Source organism: Solanum tuberosum, unplaced genomic scaffold (assembly GCF_000226075.1).
Source record: "Solanum tuberosum cultivar DM 1-3 516 R44 unplaced genomic scaffold, SolTub_3.0 scf00020, whole genome shotgun sequence".
NCBI classification, from domain to species: domain Eukaryota; kingdom Viridiplantae; phylum Streptophyta; class Magnoliopsida; order Solanales; family Solanaceae; genus Solanum; species Solanum tuberosum.
The window spans coordinates 2317942-2339212 of record NW_006238946.1 but is presented as its reverse complement, the minus strand read 5'-3'; the positions used below and the strand labels follow the sequence as shown (position 1 = coordinate 2339212).

Here is a 21271-nt window from a genome sequence, read left to right as displayed (position 1 = left end):
AGGAACTAAAGAGCAAACACGTGTTAAATAGTCACATATGGATCCAAGTATATATAAACTATAAAGTAGACATTTCTTAGCTTGTTGCACAATTTGTATCCTCTACATATGATAAACAATGACATGCTAATCTTATATATCAAAACTGAAACATCTGTTATATCACTCTTCTAAGTAAGGGTAATTATTTTGGTTGTATTACATTAGTTAGTAGTTGCAGATCGTTCAAGTTGGCATCATACTGATGTCTGTTGTACATATTCTAAATATTTCTAATAGTATATAATATATGATATTATCCATCTTCAGCAAAAGGTATCACCCTTGATTCATTAGTATTAATATTTTTACAAGCATAATATTTTGACTATTGGGCCCGTGCTTGCCACGGGCCTCCCCATCTAGTAATAAATCGAAGGGACAGCTGCATGTTAGGCACAATTAAATATATTAAATAATAATTAAGTCCCCAACTCCCTACGTGCCAATTAAATTAAATTAAAAGAGTTTCAAATTGAGATGGATTAATTTTCTAGTTTTTCTATCCTTTTGAAAAATAAAATCAAATAGTAATTAATTTGATTATAAATTTAGTAATTCGCAATTGACTGAGTCAAATTAGTATTGAGTCATCAGCTCGTGTCGTAAGGTGTTGAGTTAAGTTCCATAATGAGTGCAACCGGCCTCGTGTTTAGTTGCCCTCGTTGAGTTTGAAATCCTGAACAGATTATCGGTGATAAGATATCTTTTTATCCCTTGACTGATAATCACATCGACCATAAGGTGATCTATCATCTCGATTGGATTATTATCGAAAAATCTCTCTCCGCTTTATTAAACTCTAAGTCAAAATTTTATGCAGCCAATTCAATTCACTGCAGGCTGCAGCGCACAAACATGAGTACTTTGAAGTAACCTTTGTGGTGGTTAGGGTTTAGTTGACTTGGATACTTAACATTTATTAGATGCACATGCATATCTCATTTATAAGGGTTAGGAATTATTGAATCTCCCAAACGAGAAGTTTCAGGTTTGAACCTCCTATCGAGTTTATCATATAAAATTTGTCTAAAACATTCTATGTAGCTACTATATAAGAGCGAAATTTATCCTATACACAAGATAAGTGACTGTGATTCCTTATCGTAAAAATTAGGGAATACCGATAATTGTAAGTATACATTTAAATTAAGGCTCCGCTTATAGGCTTCCAAGTTCATCTGCCGATGTTTGGAACACTGAAAACCCAGAGAATAAAGCTTTGATCTTAAACAAGTTGAGATAAACAATATGAATCATTTCCATTTAAGCTCATACCAATTCAATTCCGTAAATAAGACAAAATTCGAAAATAAACATTAAAATAAAATACGAGATAAAAAATCCGCATATCAATCTCTACTAGGACTAGAAAACTCTCAGAAAGCAATGGACCTAACTTAAAGATGTAAGAATGATATAGAAAAACTCAATTTCAGAACTGTGCAATGGCTGCTGATGCCATTGAGGGTGCTACAGAAGTTGCAAGTCTTGAATGAACCGTCCATTTCAATTTTCACCCAACAACTCAGCCTTACAAAATAGTTCCTCCTGAACAGGAACTTCCTTCAGTTGTTGTGATTAAACAACGTCAGCAATAGCTTTGAGAGCAGCTGAGGCTTGATTGTTATCCACGGCTGTGTCTGCCTCAGTGACAAGTTCATTTTGCTCATCAGAGGCAGCATCATCCAGCTTTGGAGGCGGAACAAAGAACGGAATTTTGCCTCTTTGTCAATCATGGAGAACCATCTTGGCAGGAGTCTTATAGTCAGGTTCGCCTCCCTGGAAAGCACACAAAAAGATTATACCAACTATAGTCAATCACTACTCTGTGGACAACCATAAGCACTAAAAGAATAGTATACACCCAGTTGAAGGATATTAAGCACATTGCTGAATTGTAACCCAATTGGCCAAATATATCAATCCTAAACGTGTTGGTAACAAATGCAGATTTTATCGTAAATCCCAGTAGAATAAAGATATATATAAGATTGAGATACCCTTTGACCCAAACCCAAAAATACTCTAACTGGTGCAACTATGGTGTCAGCATCCTCTTTGTTCAGACCAGCTATCTCTAAGGATACTGAAGCAACAAAGATAATAATCTAACTCTGCTTTCCATCGATAATAATAAAAGGAGCAAATTATAAAGTACTAATAGCTTTTTGTATCCAACTGATTCTATCTGCCAAATTCAGTTGCTGCTCAATGTGCAATATCTGAGTTCTCAACCAACTATATCATTAACATATACTAGTACTTGTAAAGAAAAATGCTAGTATTATCCATGCTACACCATTGCTACGTCGTAATAGCTCTGTTTCGACTCCACTGTACATTCTCGAGTAGTAGCATCTAAGTTACTAAAACACTCGGTTACCTAATCTTCTTTTGGCTTCTCTCTTGCATCTTCAGTTTCACTATTCTGCAACAACCTGAATTTAAGTATCTTTTGAAGCTGTGTTACAGGCTTGACTTGTTTGGACTTGGTTTGCTTAGGATCTAACGTGGGCCTTCCTGGGAAAAGGTTAGCTTCAGAAGGCCCCGCCTCTTCATGGACCACTGGAGGTGTATCTGCAGAAACGCTTACTTGGTGATAAAATTCCAGATTGATTTGAAGAATTTTTGTTTTTTTTTATATTATCCAACTAATATGCAAAAATCATGAAACTAGAAATACTGGTTGCAAGTCTTAATGAAAGCAGAATTCAATAAAAGCATGATAGCGGAATGGGTTAGAGCTATGTTCAACTGGGTAAACCCGCGCAAACAAAAACTCTTTACTGATTAGGGATGATAATCGCAATGGCGAGGGTCTGTTACCTACCATAAGTAGGGACTCACAGAAGACTGTAAACGACTTTTCGAGGAAAGACAAAAGAAAGTGTGAACCTAAGCCAAGAGCCCACTTCAGATTCATAACATCTTCCACCCTCTGAATCAAAGATTTACTCACTGCCAACAAAAACATACTATATTTACTAGTTTAATAGAAAAAAGACATGTGCCAAGGAGTCGTGGACTAAAATTCTGAAGGCCCCCTCCTATTCTTATGTTTCATTGTGTCGAATGCAACATTATGTTAGAGGACAGGTTCCAGAAAAAAACGTACTCCATTCATATGAACCTAAAAACAACAGATTCCCTGGTTCACAGTCTACTATGTGCCTAATGTTGTCACAAATTATCATTCACGGATACCAGGAGGCAGCCCAGTGTCAGAATTGCACCAGAAAACCAAAATTAGAAAACAGTAAACTAATCTGCACCCCTAAAAAACATCTAACTGCAGTTCAGTTATAAAGAATCAAGTTCTGACCCAGGCAGATTTTTGTATGATAGAAACAAGCAAAGAAGAACTCCCTCTTATTTTTTTAAAATATTTTTTGTGATGAGATGGAACACCACCAGCAACGTTGAAGCTAGATTAAAGTAATCAGAAAAGTAGCTCATTCCTTCTCTTGTTCTATTATAATATGTTGCGGAGAGGAACATGGCTTACCACTTTCATCAAAAACAAGGCATGTCCCAATAGTCTCATCATACTGTCCAATCTGCAAAACAGAAATAAACAACAGTTGAGATAAACACACTTCTACGGTACGAAAATAGCAGACGGACTAATCAGCTTAATTGCCCAACGGGGGTTCAAATGCATGTGAGGATAATCAAAAGATACAACATATTTGGAGTGTATAACCACAATTGTTACACCCACTCTCCATTATATATACTTTGTTTTCCCTTCACCAACTCTTTTGTTCTAGAAAGATCCCAACTAACGACTCGCCAGAAAAAACAAGGGAGTTGAAATGGATACAATCTGTCTATATCCTCTCACAAATGGAAGACAAAACTGTGAAGAGTGAGGACTGAGACCTATCAGCCATAAAGTTTTATTTAAGTGCATTATTGCCTATTCAATAAAGTGAGTGTAATGTCACTGATGTTAGTGTGGCGGCCTTTTGGGGTGTAAGGATGTCAGCGGGGATCAAGATGACTGACCACTGTAATGACTAATGTCACTAAGGAGATACATACCTTTATAAGAATATTACCACACAAACAACTAATCTCACTAAGGAGATATATTATAATTCTGTAAACATGATTGATAAATTCAAAACAAAAATGAACTTGAATCAGCCTCGAAACACCAACTCACCAGTTTGATTTTACCATCGATGGTCAAGATGGGGTTTAATGTGTCAAGACCCTGCAAAAAAAAAGTTACAAAATTAAAGAAACAAAGCAATTGCAATAGTTTTCAAGAAGCAATGAGTACCTAACAAGTCAAAAGAAATAAAAGGAAAGGCCAAAAGGGTTATCACTTAGTTTTGAATCTATAAGAACATCAAAACATTGAAACAGAAAGGTGAACTTGGGATCATACCGAGAGAACATATGGTGCATTTGGGGGAATATAAATTTCGCAGGGAAGGTCATCCAGATCAAGCAATATATACTCTGCTTCTTCCATGTTGTCATCACAAAGTGACTGCTTTTCCATCATACAGCGCAGCAGAAAATAACAACACCAAGAATTGTGATGGATGATACACACAGAGGAAGGGAAAGAAGTGAAGGAGAAAAGCTGAAAAGAGAAAAGAGAACGTGTAAAACAATGACGAAGGAAAACCTTACATTTTCATTGTACAACAACTTTATATATAGATGCCACATTGCCCCATAAACTTCAATCAATGACATAATGCAGCAAATGTATTACGTATTAAACAGTAAACAAGACACTTCTTCTTACAATCACCCTGTGCATTACTATTGTGCTTCAGAACATCAATTTTGTTAACTTCTTAAAATCTCCTTATATTTGAGTAATTGTGAAGTCAAAACAACATGAGTCATCTCAGCATTCCTTCGTCTGACTAGGATATATTTTAGGAACAAAAAATCAGTATTCAAATTCTTTTATTATTCTTTCTTATGAGACAAACAAATTAAAATTCCATCTAATCCTCTTAATAAATGAGAGAACAAAGTTTGATTTGGTGTTTCTTATGATACTCAAAATTTGTTTCAAAAAGGTATAGTGTGTCAATGAAGAATAAAGGATAAGCTAGCTCTTATGGAACTACAACAGTGAATAAAAAGTGATCATTTTCAAGTTTTTACCCGTTTGGTTTGATATACACTTCATGATTTATAAGCTTTTGGTATAAAGTAGCTGAAGTTTTGTTCCTTCCCATGTTGTATCCTTCTTTTTGATATGAAGATTTGATTCTCTCTTTCCTGTTTTTTTTTTTTTAGCTTTTGGCATCCAAATAGTTGTTCTCTGTCAGGTTGTGATAGTTCTTTCGACTTTCGAGTATATTCTCCACCAGGGAAAAAAAGATGACAAAATTTTACTTGTTTCCATGTATCTTCCTTAAGCTGAGTAAACTGGTAGTTCTATAATACAACTTTTTTTTGTTTCAAAAAGGGTGGCTTTACAGATTACAGCTAATCTAAGCTTCCCAACTGTCCACAAACAAAAATGATCATCGCCATTACTAATAAAAATCGTACAGGATGATACCTACTTTTAAAAGCAATTTTTTAACTTTTCCAAACACCTACAAAACTTAAAAAGTGCTTAAAAATCAAAATCACCTAAAAATAAGTTAATCCAAACAGGCACTGAATACTGTATCCAAGTCCTACTCTCACACAAAGCTTTTATGGTCAAATTGGCATAGTGAAATTCAGAAAATTAACTTTACCAGTTGGAAGAGTAGACTGAGAGACGAGGAAATCGCAGCTTCTGAGTTCACTACTTTACCTAGATACACAGCTTCTGCACTTCTGAATCAGAAATTATCGTCTGTGATTGAGGATTGAAGCACTGTCTCAATGAGGCGTGAGAGATGAAAGCAGTGAGCAGCTATGGCGCTGAGCGCAACTTTTGAATGTGCATCAGCCAGGCCGTAGCCCTAACCCTGAAGACGATCTAGTCAGGGGTAGAATTGTAATTTGAATCTGTCTAAACCGAGACTTGATCTGGTTTGAATACAAGTTATAATGTGATAGATTAATTATGATAAAATAAATTATGTTTAAATTAATATTTCTAAGTGAGTGCTTTGGTTTGTTGTGTGTAGGCATGTTCACGATTTGGATAAAAATCGATCCAAATCGAAAAACTAAACCAAACTGATAAAATAAAATTGATTTTATTTGGATTTGGTTTGGCTTGGCTTGGTTTTAGATTTTTGAAAATCAATAGTATTTGGTTTGGTTATGGTTTTATTCGAAAAAATCGAAGAAATAATCAAACCGAACCGACGAATTATATACATATATTTTATTAATATACATACTTAATATATTGTTTTTATAAATAACTAGATGGACACAAACACATTATAGAAAACAACTGTACTTGAACTTTATAAATTTAGAAACACCAAACCTTATCTCCTACTTTGATGAAAGAAGCAGTATAGTCTTGTATCAACTTTTTTAGATGTTGAACTTCCTCAGTTGCCTAGCAAGAAAAGAAACAATTAAGAATTTCTTCAATGGTCATTATAGAGAGATTTCAATCATTATTAATAGTTAACAATTAGTAAACAAGTTTGTGTGTTTTTTTTTTTTTTTTTGATGACAAGGGAAACCCGCAGTTGCTATCATTTGGGTGCGCACAGGGTAAAACCCCCGCTCTTATGCAATAGCTTGCAAATCACATAGGAGAGGTAACCCGCACTAAGCAAGCTTGGTGCGACGAGCTCGACCCAGAAAGCAAACCCCTTGCTTTCGCTGGCAAGGGATTTCGAACTTGAGACCTCCAATATGGAAGTCCCAAGCTCAAACCACTGGGCCACCCGAAGGATAAGCATCTCTAGTTCCTTTCCTCTCATGTCATCTCTAGTTCTTTTTCTTGATAATTCAAAATAGGTTACTCCTATTTTCAATTGATCAATTTTTTTGGATTTATTTTCATCGTTTTGCTGTTACAGATGTCTTATTTGTGCAAATTTAAAGAAAGCTAGACCACCATTTCTTGACAGAAATCCAACCAAAAGCTACAAGAACAGCACAAAAGAAAGTTGGACCACCAATTCCAAAACCCAACCCAAGACTCTTATTATGATGTTTATGGCCAGAATTTTGAAAAATCGGAGGCTTTACAATCACAGATTCACAGTATTATCAGAAACATTATGACGATGCCTCACAGGGCCAAATCCATAAGTTCAAAAACTCCAATTCTCAATACTATGCAATTAAGTACTCCCCTCAGTAGAAGCAGCAAACCCCACATACATTAACTCTTTTAGATAATCAGACAAGTTAATATCAACAATCAAGATTGGTTTTTTAGGCTTGAAACAAGTCAATGCATAAGTTGGAGTTGTCTTTTTTTGTTTTAGTGATATTCCTAAACTTTTTCAAATTGTTGATGAGCAAATGGAAAATTTAAAACTTACCAAGATTGTTGTTGCTGCTGTCGCCCTCTGCTTCTGCGACCTGCTGCTGTTGCTGAGACGGGCGCCGGTTAGGGATCGTGGCACTAGTCGATGATGGGTGGGGGTGGGCACCGGTCAGGGATGGGTCGGGATGGTGTCATTCTTTTTTAAAAGATGTGTTAATTTATCGACCACGGGATGTCGGTATCTTTTAAAATAATTATCTATGTTTTAAAATATTTAATAAAAATCGATATCGTGAAGTCGTTATTATTTAAATAAAATGATAATTTAAATATACTGACCTCTTAAGATCGATTTTATTAATTAAAATTACATATATCAATTGAGAATTCAAAAATGTGTGAAATGCAGTTGATAAATGTCAAATTTAATATATAAATCTCCTTGAATTGATCATCGGTATTTCTTTAATTGATAATGTATTTCATATATGAACCATTAATATATAAGACTTGATTTGTTAAATACTCGACGAGTATATAATCAACGTATTTCATACTCCGATGAATTATCCTTTACATGTCATTATATTGCCTATGATATGATCACTAGACTTGAAATCCATTCAAGATCGAATGTAAGAATCTTGATAGAACTTGCTTTGTACAGTACTTTACGATGTTCGATTGTCTATTTCATAAAATGAGATAAGACATTGAAAGTTATACGTATAAATAATTAAATAATTAATTATAAATATAAAATTTAATTAATTATTATCATGACATTTCTACGAGTATCATCTCGCATGCGCATCAACCTATAGATTTTTGCTTCCCCAGCCACCCCTCCAACACCCCCTCAAGGGCCTGTTGCATTTTATCTTGGATACAAGCTTTATAATTTTCTATTTTTTTAAAAAAAGTATATTAATTTACAATAAATTAAACAATCAATAAGTAATAATATATGTATTATAATTTCTACGTAACAAAATCTTACATAAATAATACCTACATAACTAATATTTGTATAATTAATATCTACATAATTAATACTTGCATAACGAATACTTACATAACCAATATCTGCATAACTAATATCTGCATAACTAATACCTACATAACTAATACATGCATAACTAATACCTACATAACTAATACCTACATAACTAATACCTGCATAACTAATACCTGCATAATTCTAACCAGTAACCAAACGACCCCTTAGGGTTTTGAGATTATGTTCTTTTCTAACAGAAGTGTTAATTTATCGATCATGAAAGGTCGTATCTTTTAAAATAACTAATTTTACGGCACGTGCGTTGCATGTGTGTATCATAGATATAGTATATGATGTTGTAAAATATAATTAATATTACTAAATTAAAGCTTTTTAGTAAATAGTTATAATTGAACAAACGTAGGATAAGTGTTTTTAAATTATTAATACATATTGTCACAGAGTTACTTGTATTTTGAAATCAAAATGATCAGATATCATTAAAAGTTAAAACATTTCAAAATACATTCAAAATTTAAATATGGAAGAAAGTGACATTTCTTTAATAATATTATTTCTTACTCCACTCAATTTTGTAAACAAATCTAACCAACAAAACAGAGAAAAAATATTCATTCAAAAAATGTCACCAATAGCCTTTCCTATTGAGGTTATGAACAAAAATGATGTAAATCATTTAAGTAGAAATTTTGTCTTAAATATTCATACTTGAAATTTAGTATGTGCATGACACTAATAAAAATTATCATAAGTATTTCAATATTTTATCTTTATATGTAACATATCATTTACAAAATATTATTACTCAATTAATATTTGAGTAAGTCTATCATAGAGAGGTAATTTTACCAAAAAAAGTGTACTTGATTGTTATGAATGATGGTTATATATACTTTAGTAAATAATATAATTTTAATATATGAATAACATCACCTATGGTAAAAATATTTCATTTCATTGAGTTTCTATCTTATTTTTGTGGAATTGTAGTCTTCTCCTTTTTTCTGCCGCATACATATGTTATAGTTGTTGTCTAATGAAAGTATCTAGTATCTTATAGAAGTTGTATCATGATATAAAATATTTAAATTTTTCAATGATAAAAATTAATAGATGAATAAAATTTAGAGTATTATTTATAGAATCGTTAATTTGATTTAAGATCATCTTATGATCAATCGCTATTTTCTTATCTATTTTTATATAGCTAGTAAGGAGTGTATCTCGGACATTCTTGATTGATTGAGACAAAAAGATTCCCTCAATACAACTTAATTCCGTCAAACTTGTACGAGTAGTGAAGAAGTATAGATTTAATTGGTTGTTTTGTGACATAAAGAAAAATTATATGGAACAATACATAGTCAATTAAGAAGGAAGACGAAAATATATGTTCATGTTATATTCAGTACTCTAGTGTTCCATTTGATTTAATTCTTGCCACCAACACTTTACTTTCTCCGTTCATTTCTACATACATATCCATTAAAAAATAATTATTATCATGGCTATGTTTTCATATTATAAGTAAAAGTAAAAATTAATTTTGAAATACTGAATTTACATCAAAACTAATAATTCAATGGATTACGTTGATAGCCATTGTTTTAGCAAAATTAGGAAGAAACTCCTTCATTTGAGGGAAGAGAATAAAAAATAAAAAAACCAAGAAGAAATATCTTACCCAAATCATATGTTTTTTTTCATATTTGTTTAATATTGTTGTCTCTCCTATAACTTTTATTCATTGTTAACTCATGAAAATGGTAAGAAAAAATACGAGTGTGAATTAATGAATGATTTTCTACAATTTTTTCACCAACTCTTTCTTATGAGGTACCTCAAATTTTGTTGAATTTCAAACTTAATCAATTTTTGCAAATAACATTTGAGATTTTTTATAAGAAGAAGAAAAAAAATTGTAGTTTAAAAGTGTGAGGAAACCCCTCTATTTATAGCTACCAAATATTAGTATGAATATGTGTTAATTGTGTCTTATCCAAAAAGTCACAACCTTTCGAAAAAGTCACTGCTTATCTGACAAGTCACAACTCTTTGAAAAAGGCACAATTCATATGAAAAGGCACAACCCTTTAGAAAAGTCACAATCCTTCGAAAAAATCACAACCCTTCAGAAAAGTCAGAAAAAGTCAACAACCCATCAAAAAAGTCACAACCCTTTGAAAAAGTCACAATCATTTAATTTGAAAAGTTGTCGACTTTCAATATAATAAAATTAATTAAACTAATAAATAAAATAAATTGAGTTCTTTTAATTAGGGGTATTATAGTAATTCAACATTCAAGTTTGGGAGTTAATGCTTTTAAGGTAGTATATAGATTTTAAAAATCTTATACATATTTTCATTAAAATTTCTTTATAATTTACTTATTGAAAACAAAAATGCCAAGATGAAATATTTATCTTATTGATTTCATGTATATGAGTGTCTATGACAATTCTTTGTGGGAATGAAAATATTATTGTCTCTTCCTTCTATGCCAATATAGTGAATTTTAAAGCTTTACTGATAGTAAATTTAGTGATCGAAAGTTCAGTAATTTAAGTCATTCTAACTATTTACGTTTTGAATGGATTGTGGTCACTTTTTTTCACATTTTGAATGAATTGTTTCTTTTATTTTTGTGTATGGTTAATAACCGAATAACCGAACTAAACCAAACCGAAACCAATAAATGTATATTATATTTGGTTTGATTTGGTTTTGATAATTTAAAAATCGATTAAGTTGGTTTGGTTTTGATTTTGACCAATATCCGATCCAAACCAACCCGTGAACACCCCTAGTTGTGTGTATTATTCAAAATAATGTGCATTGGTATAAATTTTAAGAACAAATTATTTATTCACGAAAATACCTTTCATGAATGTGGATAATGCCGTTTAAAAAAGGGTTTAAATGAGTGTTTTTGTTATTTACCTATTTTATCCCAAGATTGCTATACCATTAAAAGGAAGAGATAACTTATTTTGATACTAATTATTAATTTCGAAATAAGTTATATCAAACAAATAACAAATAACAAATTAAACAACATTATAATTTAATTCTAAGACCGTTTGGTATTATTCTTTACAACAAAAGACTTTAAGTGTAGTAAAACAAACCAACACGGGTTGTGGTGCACTGATGGGAGTGCTTCACCCTTAACCATAGGTCTCGGGTTTGAGCTCTGAATATGGAGAAAATCTTGTTGGGAGCGCCACCACCGAATGAGCCCTGCAGTGCGCGATCCAAATTTAGCAGATTATTGATTTTGAATAACCCTAAATATACATAAAAATACATATTTTTAAAAAAATTGAATAATCAATTCAAAAAGGAAAAGACATGACCCATAGTAGTGTATGCTAACAGGCAACTTTTACATAATAATCAATCCAAAAAGAAAAAAGATTAAAAAAACAAGTAGAGCATTATTTGCCCAAATCAAAACAAACAACAACCCAAAAAAAGGGGGAAAATAAACAAGAATTATTATGTAATAGAGTAATAAGTATTTTTCATCCTTTATTAAGCTCTCATTCAAATATGAATTTAAAAGTTAAAACTTTGACAAATCAAAATTTGTTATTATTTGATTACTGTTATAAAACTATTATGAGTAAAATTCCTAAAAAAAAATCAAATATAAAATCAAATTTTATAGTCAGAATCTAAACTCTAGTTATAAAATTATCTTTATTAAAGAACGTTTTATAATTTTTTAAAGATAAATTCAAATTTAATTGTGCCTAGCGGAAATTTAAAAAAAAAAGAGAACATGAATGAAAGAAAAAAAAAGGAGAAATCTTCGCCTGTAAATTTGGTGTCTTTCCTAGTTGGACATTTTTGCTTGTTAATCTTTAATACTTTATTCTTCAGTCAGCATTTCAGTTTATTAAAGTTTTAACTTTTAGTCGCTTTCCTCTTTTCCCACTTCTATAAAATGAAAAAAATTCCACTATTGGACTGTTTCTTTACCTACTTTTAGCTTAATTTCTTGTTTATCAAGGCCCCCCACAACTCAATTTTCATTCATAGATCCGATATTTGCTCAAATTTGTGTTTATAAAGTTCCTATCTTTGTGGGGTTTTGGAGTTTTTTAGAAAAAAAGTTTAATTTTGTTTTGTTTGTTCATGTTTGTGTTTGGGGTTGTTGTTTCTTGATGATTTATTTCGACTTAGATTATAAGATTTCCCCGCCAAGTCCTTCATTTTCTTATTCAATTTCATCTAATTTTCTTACATCTGATATTTTCTTGATAAAGTGTGTTAATTGTTTCCATTTTCGTTTAAAAGATTGTTTTTGTGAAGGGAAAATGGGGGATCGTTTGAGGTCAACTTCAATGGAGGATTTGCCAGTTCATTTGATTCTTGAAATATTGATGTCGGGTCGATTAGCTGTTATTGATTTAATAAGTTTAGAGCTAACTTCAAGGACTTTTAGGGGAACACATGGTTTGTTTCCTAAAAAAGTTCAAGTCTTTGGTAGATTTATGCTGCTTTTCAGCTTTGTGGATTGAGTTCAATCTATGCTTCTTTGCATTGTAATGCTCAGGAAGAGCTGTTGAAGCGATGTAACGGCAATTGGAAGCGTCTTTTGAGGTTCTTGATGGCTGTGGAACAGTCCTCTGATATGGTTGAAACTTCTGCAGGCAATGTACTATTTCTTTGGAAAACTTATAATTCATTTACCAATGTTTAATTTGTTTGCTATTTTTGCTATTTTTGCTATTTTAGGACTAATAAATATATGGTTGAAATGTTACTTATCAAAATACACACATAGATGGATGGAATGTTTTAAGACACTATTTTTGTTGTTGTTAGTCATGAGATATGCTTGTTGATGGAGGCCAGGGGCGGAGCCAGATAGGGCCAAAAATGACACTTTTTGAACCCCCTTCGACTTCTTCGTGTGTTTACTTCTTCGTATTTTAAGCCCCTTAGTGAAAATTTGGAGTCTTCAACGGGATGGAGCGTGTGATTCCTCTGCTTCACACATAGCAGTCAGTACTAGGGTATCTTTTTTTGTTTGGTTAGGGAATTGTATGTAAGGTTTAGTGAATTATTTAGTATTGCAAAGAAATGAGACCAAATAGAATGGAATGGATAACGATTATTCATATAGCCGATCTCACTATTTTGTGATTGAGGTTTAGTTGCTGATCGATTTCTATCTTTCTGGTCTTAATATCTCTAGATTTTAGTTACTCGCTCTACTAGAATAATCTGCAGCTAGGACTTCATCATTTGTTGTTACTTACTGTAACAAGTTATCGGCAGATGCAAATAAGGAGTGGCAGGTATCACACACTGCTAATCAATGATTCAGCAGCATACTCTTGTGGTTCCAGTTTATGCGGCGTCCTTGGTCATGGGCCTGAAACAACTCAGTGTGTGGAATTTACTCGAATTAACTTTCCTGTTCCCGTACAAGTTGCCCAAGTTTCAGCTTCACATAATCATGCTGCTTTTGTCACAGGGTCTGGACAGGTTTGGCAATCGTCATATATTATCAACTACTCTTATTTTTATTACAGTAATTTACCTTTTACGTGCACTTTGTTTTTTTGCATGCACGATGTGGAAATCCTCGTTCTGTTGAGGAGTAACGTAAAGAAAGTGAAAGAGGAAGAATGTAATTGGAAACAAGCAATCCAATCTCATTTTCGGTTTTCTTGAGAATTATTTTAGGAGAGGTTCCTTTGGAAGATTGATACTAATATTGTTGAAATATATATTGACTTTGAAAAATGCAAGAACTGCCACACCATGCCACTCTGCAAAAAAAATTCTTACTATTTTAGTATGAGTTAGACCTAAAACTTACTGGCAAGTTGTGGTCAATGAAGTGGATTTAGTGGTGAATTCTTCCTATTTGCCTAAGCTTCAGTGTACAATGTTAATTGATACTTTGCTGGTGGGAGGTAACAGGAATAGTTAAGGTGAACGGAAACTGACCCAAACACCATTGCTATAATAACAATATGGATAATCCATTATTTAGACCTAAAGCTTCCAAATACTTCTATTATATCCAGCATTTTGGATTATCAGCTTACCTTGTATTCCGTCGAATTATCATGCTTGCTTTCTGTTACTTCACCCCAAGAGTGTTGGGTTTTTGAAAGACACGTGATCGTGATTTCCCTTAGTTAGAGATGTTCCTAATCAATATAGTGCACTAGTCCAGGGTTCTACTCCTATGTTTCTATCTAAGTGCTGGTCAAATACTTCTGCTCACTTTTTCCTTTCCCTTATGGAGAAAATCAGTCATCATTCTGCCAATTTGTAATGGCTAGTGCTACTGCAATAAAATAAGATAGACAAAAAAAAAACTATACCGAGCGGATCGGTGCACCTTACGATGAGAGAGCCTCTCAAGTGTTGTACCGCTTAGACATATCCCTTTACCATAGTCCACAGTAGGTTTCAATATTCAAAGTGTGTTAGAGAATCTTTCTCTGTTGTAAATATGCTAAAAACTGCCAAATTTTGTCTTCTTCTACAACATAGAATGTATATACATACTGTTGGAATGAATTTTATATTATTCATGAGGTTTACAATTCTTGGTATAGGTGTTCACATGTGGAGATAACTCATCATACTGTTGTGGGCATAGCGACACCGGACGCCCAATCTTCAGGCCAAGAATGGTTGAAGCATTGAAGAATATTCCTGTCAAGCAGGTAAATTTCTTTCTATCATGTCGTGTCATCTAATTGACGGGTTACCTCAATACATGTAAAGAGATCAGGATTCTTTTTTTTTTTTTTGAAAAGGTAAGTTAATAGAGATTGGGATTCTATACACGGTTTACGACTAAGAGGATCTTTTAGTTCTACTAGATCAATTTATGGGAATAAACGGTACTGCGTCAAGATTTATTCTTTTGTTTGGAGGAGAACTGGAAAAGAAAAATGATGTGATGATTTGAAATATCTGCAACTTAAAGTGATGATACTAGGAAGATTTTATAATCTGCCAGGAATTTCTGGTCTCTCTTATCAAGACCAGCTACGAAAGAAATAGGGAACCGAAGGATAAACTCCGTTAAGTTTTAATAGCATAATTCAAGTTGTGAATGACATAAACACCTTCTTGTTCCTATGTTTAATTGCAATAAGCTATCTGTCATTTCTTGAAATGCTTTTTGATAAAAATGGATCGACAAGCCACTGTTGAATAAATGAAGGCTAAAAATGAAAACAAAGGTATTTTTAAGATCCAAAATCAGAAGACCCATGCATCACAAGGATAAATCTTCTATTTCCCATACAACTACTGAAGGTGAGAAACAGAGTTAGGCAACACCTATGAAATGTCCATTAGTTTTAGTTGCAAATTGGAAATACCATTGTAGGTGTTACGGTGCTAATGTGGATCTAATTGGTTCCCAGCAATGTGTATGTGATGCTCTTCTGCATTTTGTCATTGTCTGTAAATGTTTTGGGTTCGTTTTTCTTTAAAGTTGGGCTTACTTTTGTAGTATCTTTGAAAAAGTACTCTCTCCGTTTCAATTGATTTGTCTGATTTTGATTAGACACGGAGTTTCTTAAGTAAGGAAGATTTTTGAATAGGATATATGGAATGCATTAAAATGCCCTTTAATCTTGTGTCTTAAACATTCCATGTGGTAAGTTGGAATTAAAGAGTTGCCTAACAAGGAAAGAGACATTCTTTTTGAAACATACTAAAAAGTGAAGTATGACAAACAAATTGAATAGGAGGGAATAATAAATAAATTGCCGAATTAATGCTACATGGGGTTCCAGTAATCATTTAATGAATTTAACCAATTGGAAATTTTTATGCTGTGTAAATTGCATGGTAGAGATAAAAAACACTTCATTGTCCTACAGGAGGATGTTGCCGTTAAGTTTTGTCATGAATACAATGCTCACTACTGTTGGAACTGGTTCAGGTTGCTGCAGGTCTCAGTTTTACTATGTTTCTCACTAGGAAAGGTCATGTTTTCACATGCGGAACTAACGCACATGGTCAACTTGGTCATGGTGACACGTCGGATAGGCCAACCCCGACATGCATAGAATTACTGGCATCTATTGGTTCTATAGTTCAGATTGCTGCTGGTCCTAGTTATGCACTTGCGGTGTCTGATGATGGGACTCTCTACTCTTTTGGTTCGGGTACTAATTTCTGCCTTGGTCATGGAGAACAGCAGAATGAACTTCAGCCACGTGCAATCCAGTCGTTTAAGAGGAAGGGCATTAATGTGGCTCGTGTTTCTGCTGGCGATGAGCATGTTGTGGCACTGGATTCCACTGGATATGTAAGTCATTGTACCTAAAATAACACGATAGTATGATTTCATTTAAGATGTATGCTAAAAGTTGGTTGACTTACCACTATACACCGGGAAAAAATAACTGCAGAAAAGAATAAAGTGCTAGTGACGACTGACGATTGATTTTCGTGATTTCAGGTATATACTTGGGGGAAAGGTTATTGTGGTGCATTAGGGCATGATGATGAGATTGATAAGACTACTCCGTCACACTTGACCAGCCTTAAGAGCCATCTAGCAGTTCAGGTCTGGCATTCTTTTACATTTGCTAGTCGACATTACAAGACCAATATTAACTAAGGCAACATTTAGAAACATGAAATAACTCAAACTAGTGTATAACGCAAGTAATATGATACAAAATAATTCAAGGCTTGTAAAATATATAACAGTCTTCCTAGTCCTAGCTTTATTTTGCCTGCCCCGTCTTTTAATCATTTACTTGTATTAAATTTTATGATTTTGGTAGGTTTGTGCAAGCAAGAGGAAAACGTTTGTCCTGGTGGACAATGGTTCTGTTTATGGCTTTGGCTGGATGGGCTTTGGTAGCCTCGGATTCCTTGACAGAGGAGCATCAGATAAAGTTTTGAAGCCTCGGATCCTGGAGAGCTTGAGATCCCATCACATATCTCAAATTAGCACTGGCTTATACCACACCGTAGTTGTCACAAATTGTGGACGAGTTTTTGGATTTGGAGACAACGAAAGAGCCCAACTTGGGCATGATGCAGTAAGGGGATGCCTTGAACCTACTGAAATGTTGCATGAATAATGCAAGCAATAGCGGAAAACACGCCTCATACAAGAATGTACTAGTATCGAGCACTAAAGTGCCAAAGTCGTCTAGTACATGTTACTAATCAAATAATGTAAATTGACCAGACCAATATTGTTTGTAGAGTGTTATATAACATTTCAAAAAGGACTTTAAATGTTTTGCTTTGTTTTTTATTTGTTTATTGATTAAATCTTTTGTTAGTGTTCTTGTAAAGAAATATTTTGTTGTATGATACAAAAAAACAATCATACATTATTGTCTTCTGAAGTTCATTACAACCTCTTCCTCATCCCAAGTACAGAAGAGCAGAAAACAACATTAATTAAAGTCTTGAAAAGATCAATTACTCTTTAATGGAGACTTTCAACATGTTAAAAAGAGTCACAATTTCTACCTCGCTGCAATCGTCTTCAATTACCCAAACATAATTCATCACATGCAATCGTCTTCAATATTTTAGTTTGTTAAGGGTTGAGTTATGTATTTATTTTATTTTGATTAATTTGAAAGAATACAAATAATTAATAAGAGAAAATCATGGAACAGAAAATTTCAAAAAAGATAAATTGTTTTTGGGAAAAATTACAGAAATCCCACATTTTAATTTACTTATCACCATTATCCCCTATAAGTTTTACAAATCTCCAAAATCTCTCATTTTGTAATCATAAACTTTTAATAACAGAATAGAGAAAATCATGGCTAACGAATATAATTATTTTTGGGAAAAATTACAGAAATCCCACATTTTAATTTACTTATCACCATTATCCCCTATAAGTTTTACAAATCTCCAAAATCTCTCATTTTGTAATCATAAACTTTTAAGGGATAAATTGTAATTTTGCCTTAAAATTATGTGATTTTTGTAATTTGCCTTTTTTTTACCAACCGCAAAAAGTGTAACTTGCTGTTACTTTTCCTATTGGACCAAGAATGAAGCAGCCCATTAATATGATGGGCCAGAAGCCCATTAATTAAAAGTGCACAAACAGTCACCGGCGCTGCAAAAACAATAGCAAAACCCCAGTCTTCGCCGTCACATTTCAACCATGGCGACGCTTAAAGAGATCTTAACACGCCGCCCTATCTCTGCCACGATCCGTCTCACCGTCGATGCGGGAGCAGCTAAGCCCGGACCACCAGTAGGTCCGGCCCTCGGTCAGTACAAGCTGAACTCCATGGCATTCTGTAAGGACTTCAACGCTAGGACCCAGAAGTTCAAGGCTGGAACACCAATGGCGGTGACTATCACCGCATTCAAAGATGGGACTTTCGATTTCATCGTTAAGTCTCCGTCAGTAACCTGGTACCTAAAGCAGGCCGCTGGAATTGATCTGGGAAGTGGCCGCCCGGGCCATGTAACGGCGTCGACGTTAACCCTAAAGCACGTTTATGAAATTGCGAAAATCAAGCAGAGTGACCCTTTTTGCCAGTACATGCCTTTGGAGTCAATTTGTAAGTCTATTATTGGGACGGCGAATTCTATGGGGATTAAAGTTCAGAAAGAGCTGGATTGATTGAAACTGTTGTGTGGGTATTTCTGTATCTTTCTCTTTTTCTTTGTAATATTTGGAAATGAGAGTGATAAAGTTGTTTAAAGCAATGATTTTGTTGTGTAAGGAAGCAAGATATGTGTTAGGGATGTTATCCTAGCAATAAAGATAGCTTTTTTTGAAGTTCATTAGAGGTATTCAAGCAAGTTAAATGCTTTTCATAATATACTGTTATTGTGAATCTTAGAGCAGAGTGAGCTAAAACATGTCGATTATAATGCCACTCTTTTTTCTATTTTTGTGTGTCAGCATTAGGGCATGTTTTCCCTCAGATAGAACTAAGGATGAACAATTACTGTACAATTTTTGTTGTTGATGCACACTCTTTTACCATTATAGTATTCCCTCTAAGTAGCATCTTGGTTAGAGAAAGGACGATTGTGGTTATAAGGATGTAGCTTAGGAATAGTAGCTAATATAGTAAACCTGCTTTGTGGTGTTACATATCGATCCATACTTGGTGCATGTTGTCACAACTTATTTTGCATCTTGAATTGCATGTTTAACTGTTTGTGTCTGGCTGTTCCTTTGGGTACGTCCAATAGAATTGGAATAATAGCATTAGAGAATCTATTGTTTGAAAAACATACAATACAATAATTTCTCATATTGAATTCGCTCCTGATGCACAATTGGGAATTGGTCCAACATTAACTGTCTGTTTTTGTCACCGAATACAATTAGACTCTTTAGGGTTTCCTTGGAGATCCCTTGCTTGAAATTGTAGTTAGTTTATCTCATATGTTTGATCTGTTAGATTGGCATTCTTCTAAGGATCAATCAGCACACCTCTTTTTTTTGGGGTCAAATCCTCCTCATAAATTTTGCTTTTCCTGATTTTAATACTTTTCCATTGGTGATAGTCCATAATCTTAGTCATCTAAAATAGACCTATCTATATTTTCATAATGTCTTCATGTAGAAATAGATTCCTTAGCCACCTCTTGCATTTTGCATCGATTTGGCTGCTTGGTGTCTGTCTTTATGTTTAATTGTCGGTCCCCTTTGCATCGCTATGCTGTTGAAACCGTTATTGCGATTATATTTTCTTTGCCTCAGTCTGTTCTTTCTCATTTTTCGCGCATCTAAGTTTCCTATTGGGAGGTGTTTAGTTAGTGCCAGGTTTGATCAGTGATTGCATAGCAGTTCAAACCATCTATGAACCTATGTTCGTTAACAATTTATACTTGTATCATACTACAGCCTGCAATTACCAGTGCTCATTGAGAAAAAATCTAGCTGAAGCCAGAACTTTGCTGGTCTTATTATTGTATCAGATACAAATCCAAGCACCTTAGCTGGAAGTGTGACTTTTGTTAGTTTTAACATTGTGAACTTTGACTTTTACTTGATTGACCTGGTCGATATAGTAACTTCATTTGATCTAGACTTTTGATGCTTCTGCGTTGACATTTTTCTTTCTAGTTTTGGGCATGAAAGAGCAATTCTTATCATGCTATGACAGCAATACGTGGTCGGTTGATTTTTGTATTTTTGGGTGTTACTGCTTTGTTGAAGTTACTGTTTTATGCTGTTCTAGTTTTCTTTAACCTAGACAATCCTGGAAGTATCTGCATTACACAATTTTACGTCGGGTAGAGGAATGTCGTAAATCTCATGAACACTCTAGTGTTACTCTTCTTTCGATCAAAAAATTGTCTCTCTTTATTTTCTTTTAGTCTTAGTTCTTAGGTTATCTAGAAGTTTTAAGAGGACAGTTTACTAGGAATATTGATCTTAGGTTACTGTGGTTATTTGGATCTGATAATGCACATTTTTTGTTGTTGCATAGTCTCTTCATAGTTGTAGAGCTAATATATTGTTTGATGATGCAAATCCAACCAACTTCAACATCGGAATTCATAAAAGCAAGTTCAACTTCAGTATATATTGACCTTTTAATTTGTGAAGTAGACAAGCTGGTGTTATGGTGACTCTTGGTTATTGGGGATTTTTAGTGCATACCTGCATGTAGTCTCTTGTTTTGTTCTGTTAATCCCACAAGGTTGCTCCAGGGTTACTGGCAGCAATGGTTTATTCATGTGAGGTATGTCACCGCAAGTCTCTGTTCATGTTTTTGCATAAATGAAGTTTCATCCTTTTTCCAAAGCAATGATATGCCTGCTTGTGAGGTATATCACCAAAGTGGGTATGAATTCCACTGAAATCTTGAAAGCTAT

At 33.7% G+C, this 21271-nt stretch overlaps 2 protein-coding genes and 1 pseudogene across 7 annotated transcripts; 2 read left to right on the top strand and 1 right to left on the bottom strand.

Moving 5' to 3' along the window:
• Positions 1–1278: 1278 nt before the first annotated feature.
• LOC102602778 (general transcription factor 3C polypeptide 6-like) lies at positions 1279–6538 on the bottom strand. Of its 6 annotated transcripts, none has more exons than XM_015305233.1 (7): positions 6455–6538; positions 5825–5992; positions 4439–4639; positions 4211–4261; positions 3548–3599; positions 2426–2619; positions 1279–1821 (listed from the first exon to the last, which is right to left on the bottom strand). In XM_015305233.1, the coding sequence occupies exons 3-6, from the start codon at positions 4556–4558 to the stop codon at positions 2426–2428; spliced, it is 417 nt and encodes a 138-aa protein (XP_015160719.1). In that variant the 5' UTR covers positions 4559–4639; positions 5825–5992; positions 6455–6538; the 3' UTR covers positions 1279–1821. The 6 variants fall into 6 exon arrangements, with proteins under 6 accessions (XP_015160719.1, XP_006340868.1, XP_006340867.1 ...); XM_006340806.2 differs by having other exon boundaries at positions 5825–5981; XM_006340805.2 differs by lacking the exon at positions 6455–6538 and having other exon boundaries at positions 5766–6061.
• Positions 6539–12251: 5713 nt separating this feature from the next.
• On the top strand, positions 12252–17785 carry LOC102602441 (ultraviolet-B receptor UVR8-like; annotated as a pseudogene).
• A 735-nt stretch (positions 17786–18520) lies between these two features.
• LOC102602105 (50S ribosomal protein L11) lies at positions 18521–19219 on the top strand. Its single transcript, XM_006340803.2, has one exon. The coding sequence runs from the start codon at positions 18588–18590 to the stop codon at positions 19053–19055; it is 468 nt and encodes a 155-aa protein (XP_006340865.1). The 5' UTR covers positions 18521–18587; the 3' UTR covers positions 19056–19219.
• The last annotated feature ends 2052 nt before the right edge of the window (positions 19220–21271 follow it).

What these genes read in the sequence shown, in the direction of transcription:
- LOC102602778 (XM_015305233.1), bottom strand. Translation starts at nt 4,558, where the DNA reads ATGATGGAAAAGCAGTCACTTTGTGATGACAACATGGAAGAAGCAGAG. An exon ending in ATGCACCATATGTTCTCTCG is followed by an intron (nt 4,262 to 4,438) that starts GTATGATCCCAA and finishes TTTTTTTTGCAG; the next exon opens with GGTCTTGACACATTAAACCC. An exon ending in TCGATGGTAAAATCAAACTG is followed by an intron (nt 3,600 to 4,210) that starts GTGAGTTGGTGT and finishes TCTGTTTTGCAG; the next exon opens with ATTGGACAGTATGATGAGAC.
- LOC102602105 (XM_006340803.2), top strand. Translation starts at nt 18,588, where the DNA reads ATGGCGACGCTTAAAGAGATCTTAACACGCCGCCCTATCTCTGCCACG.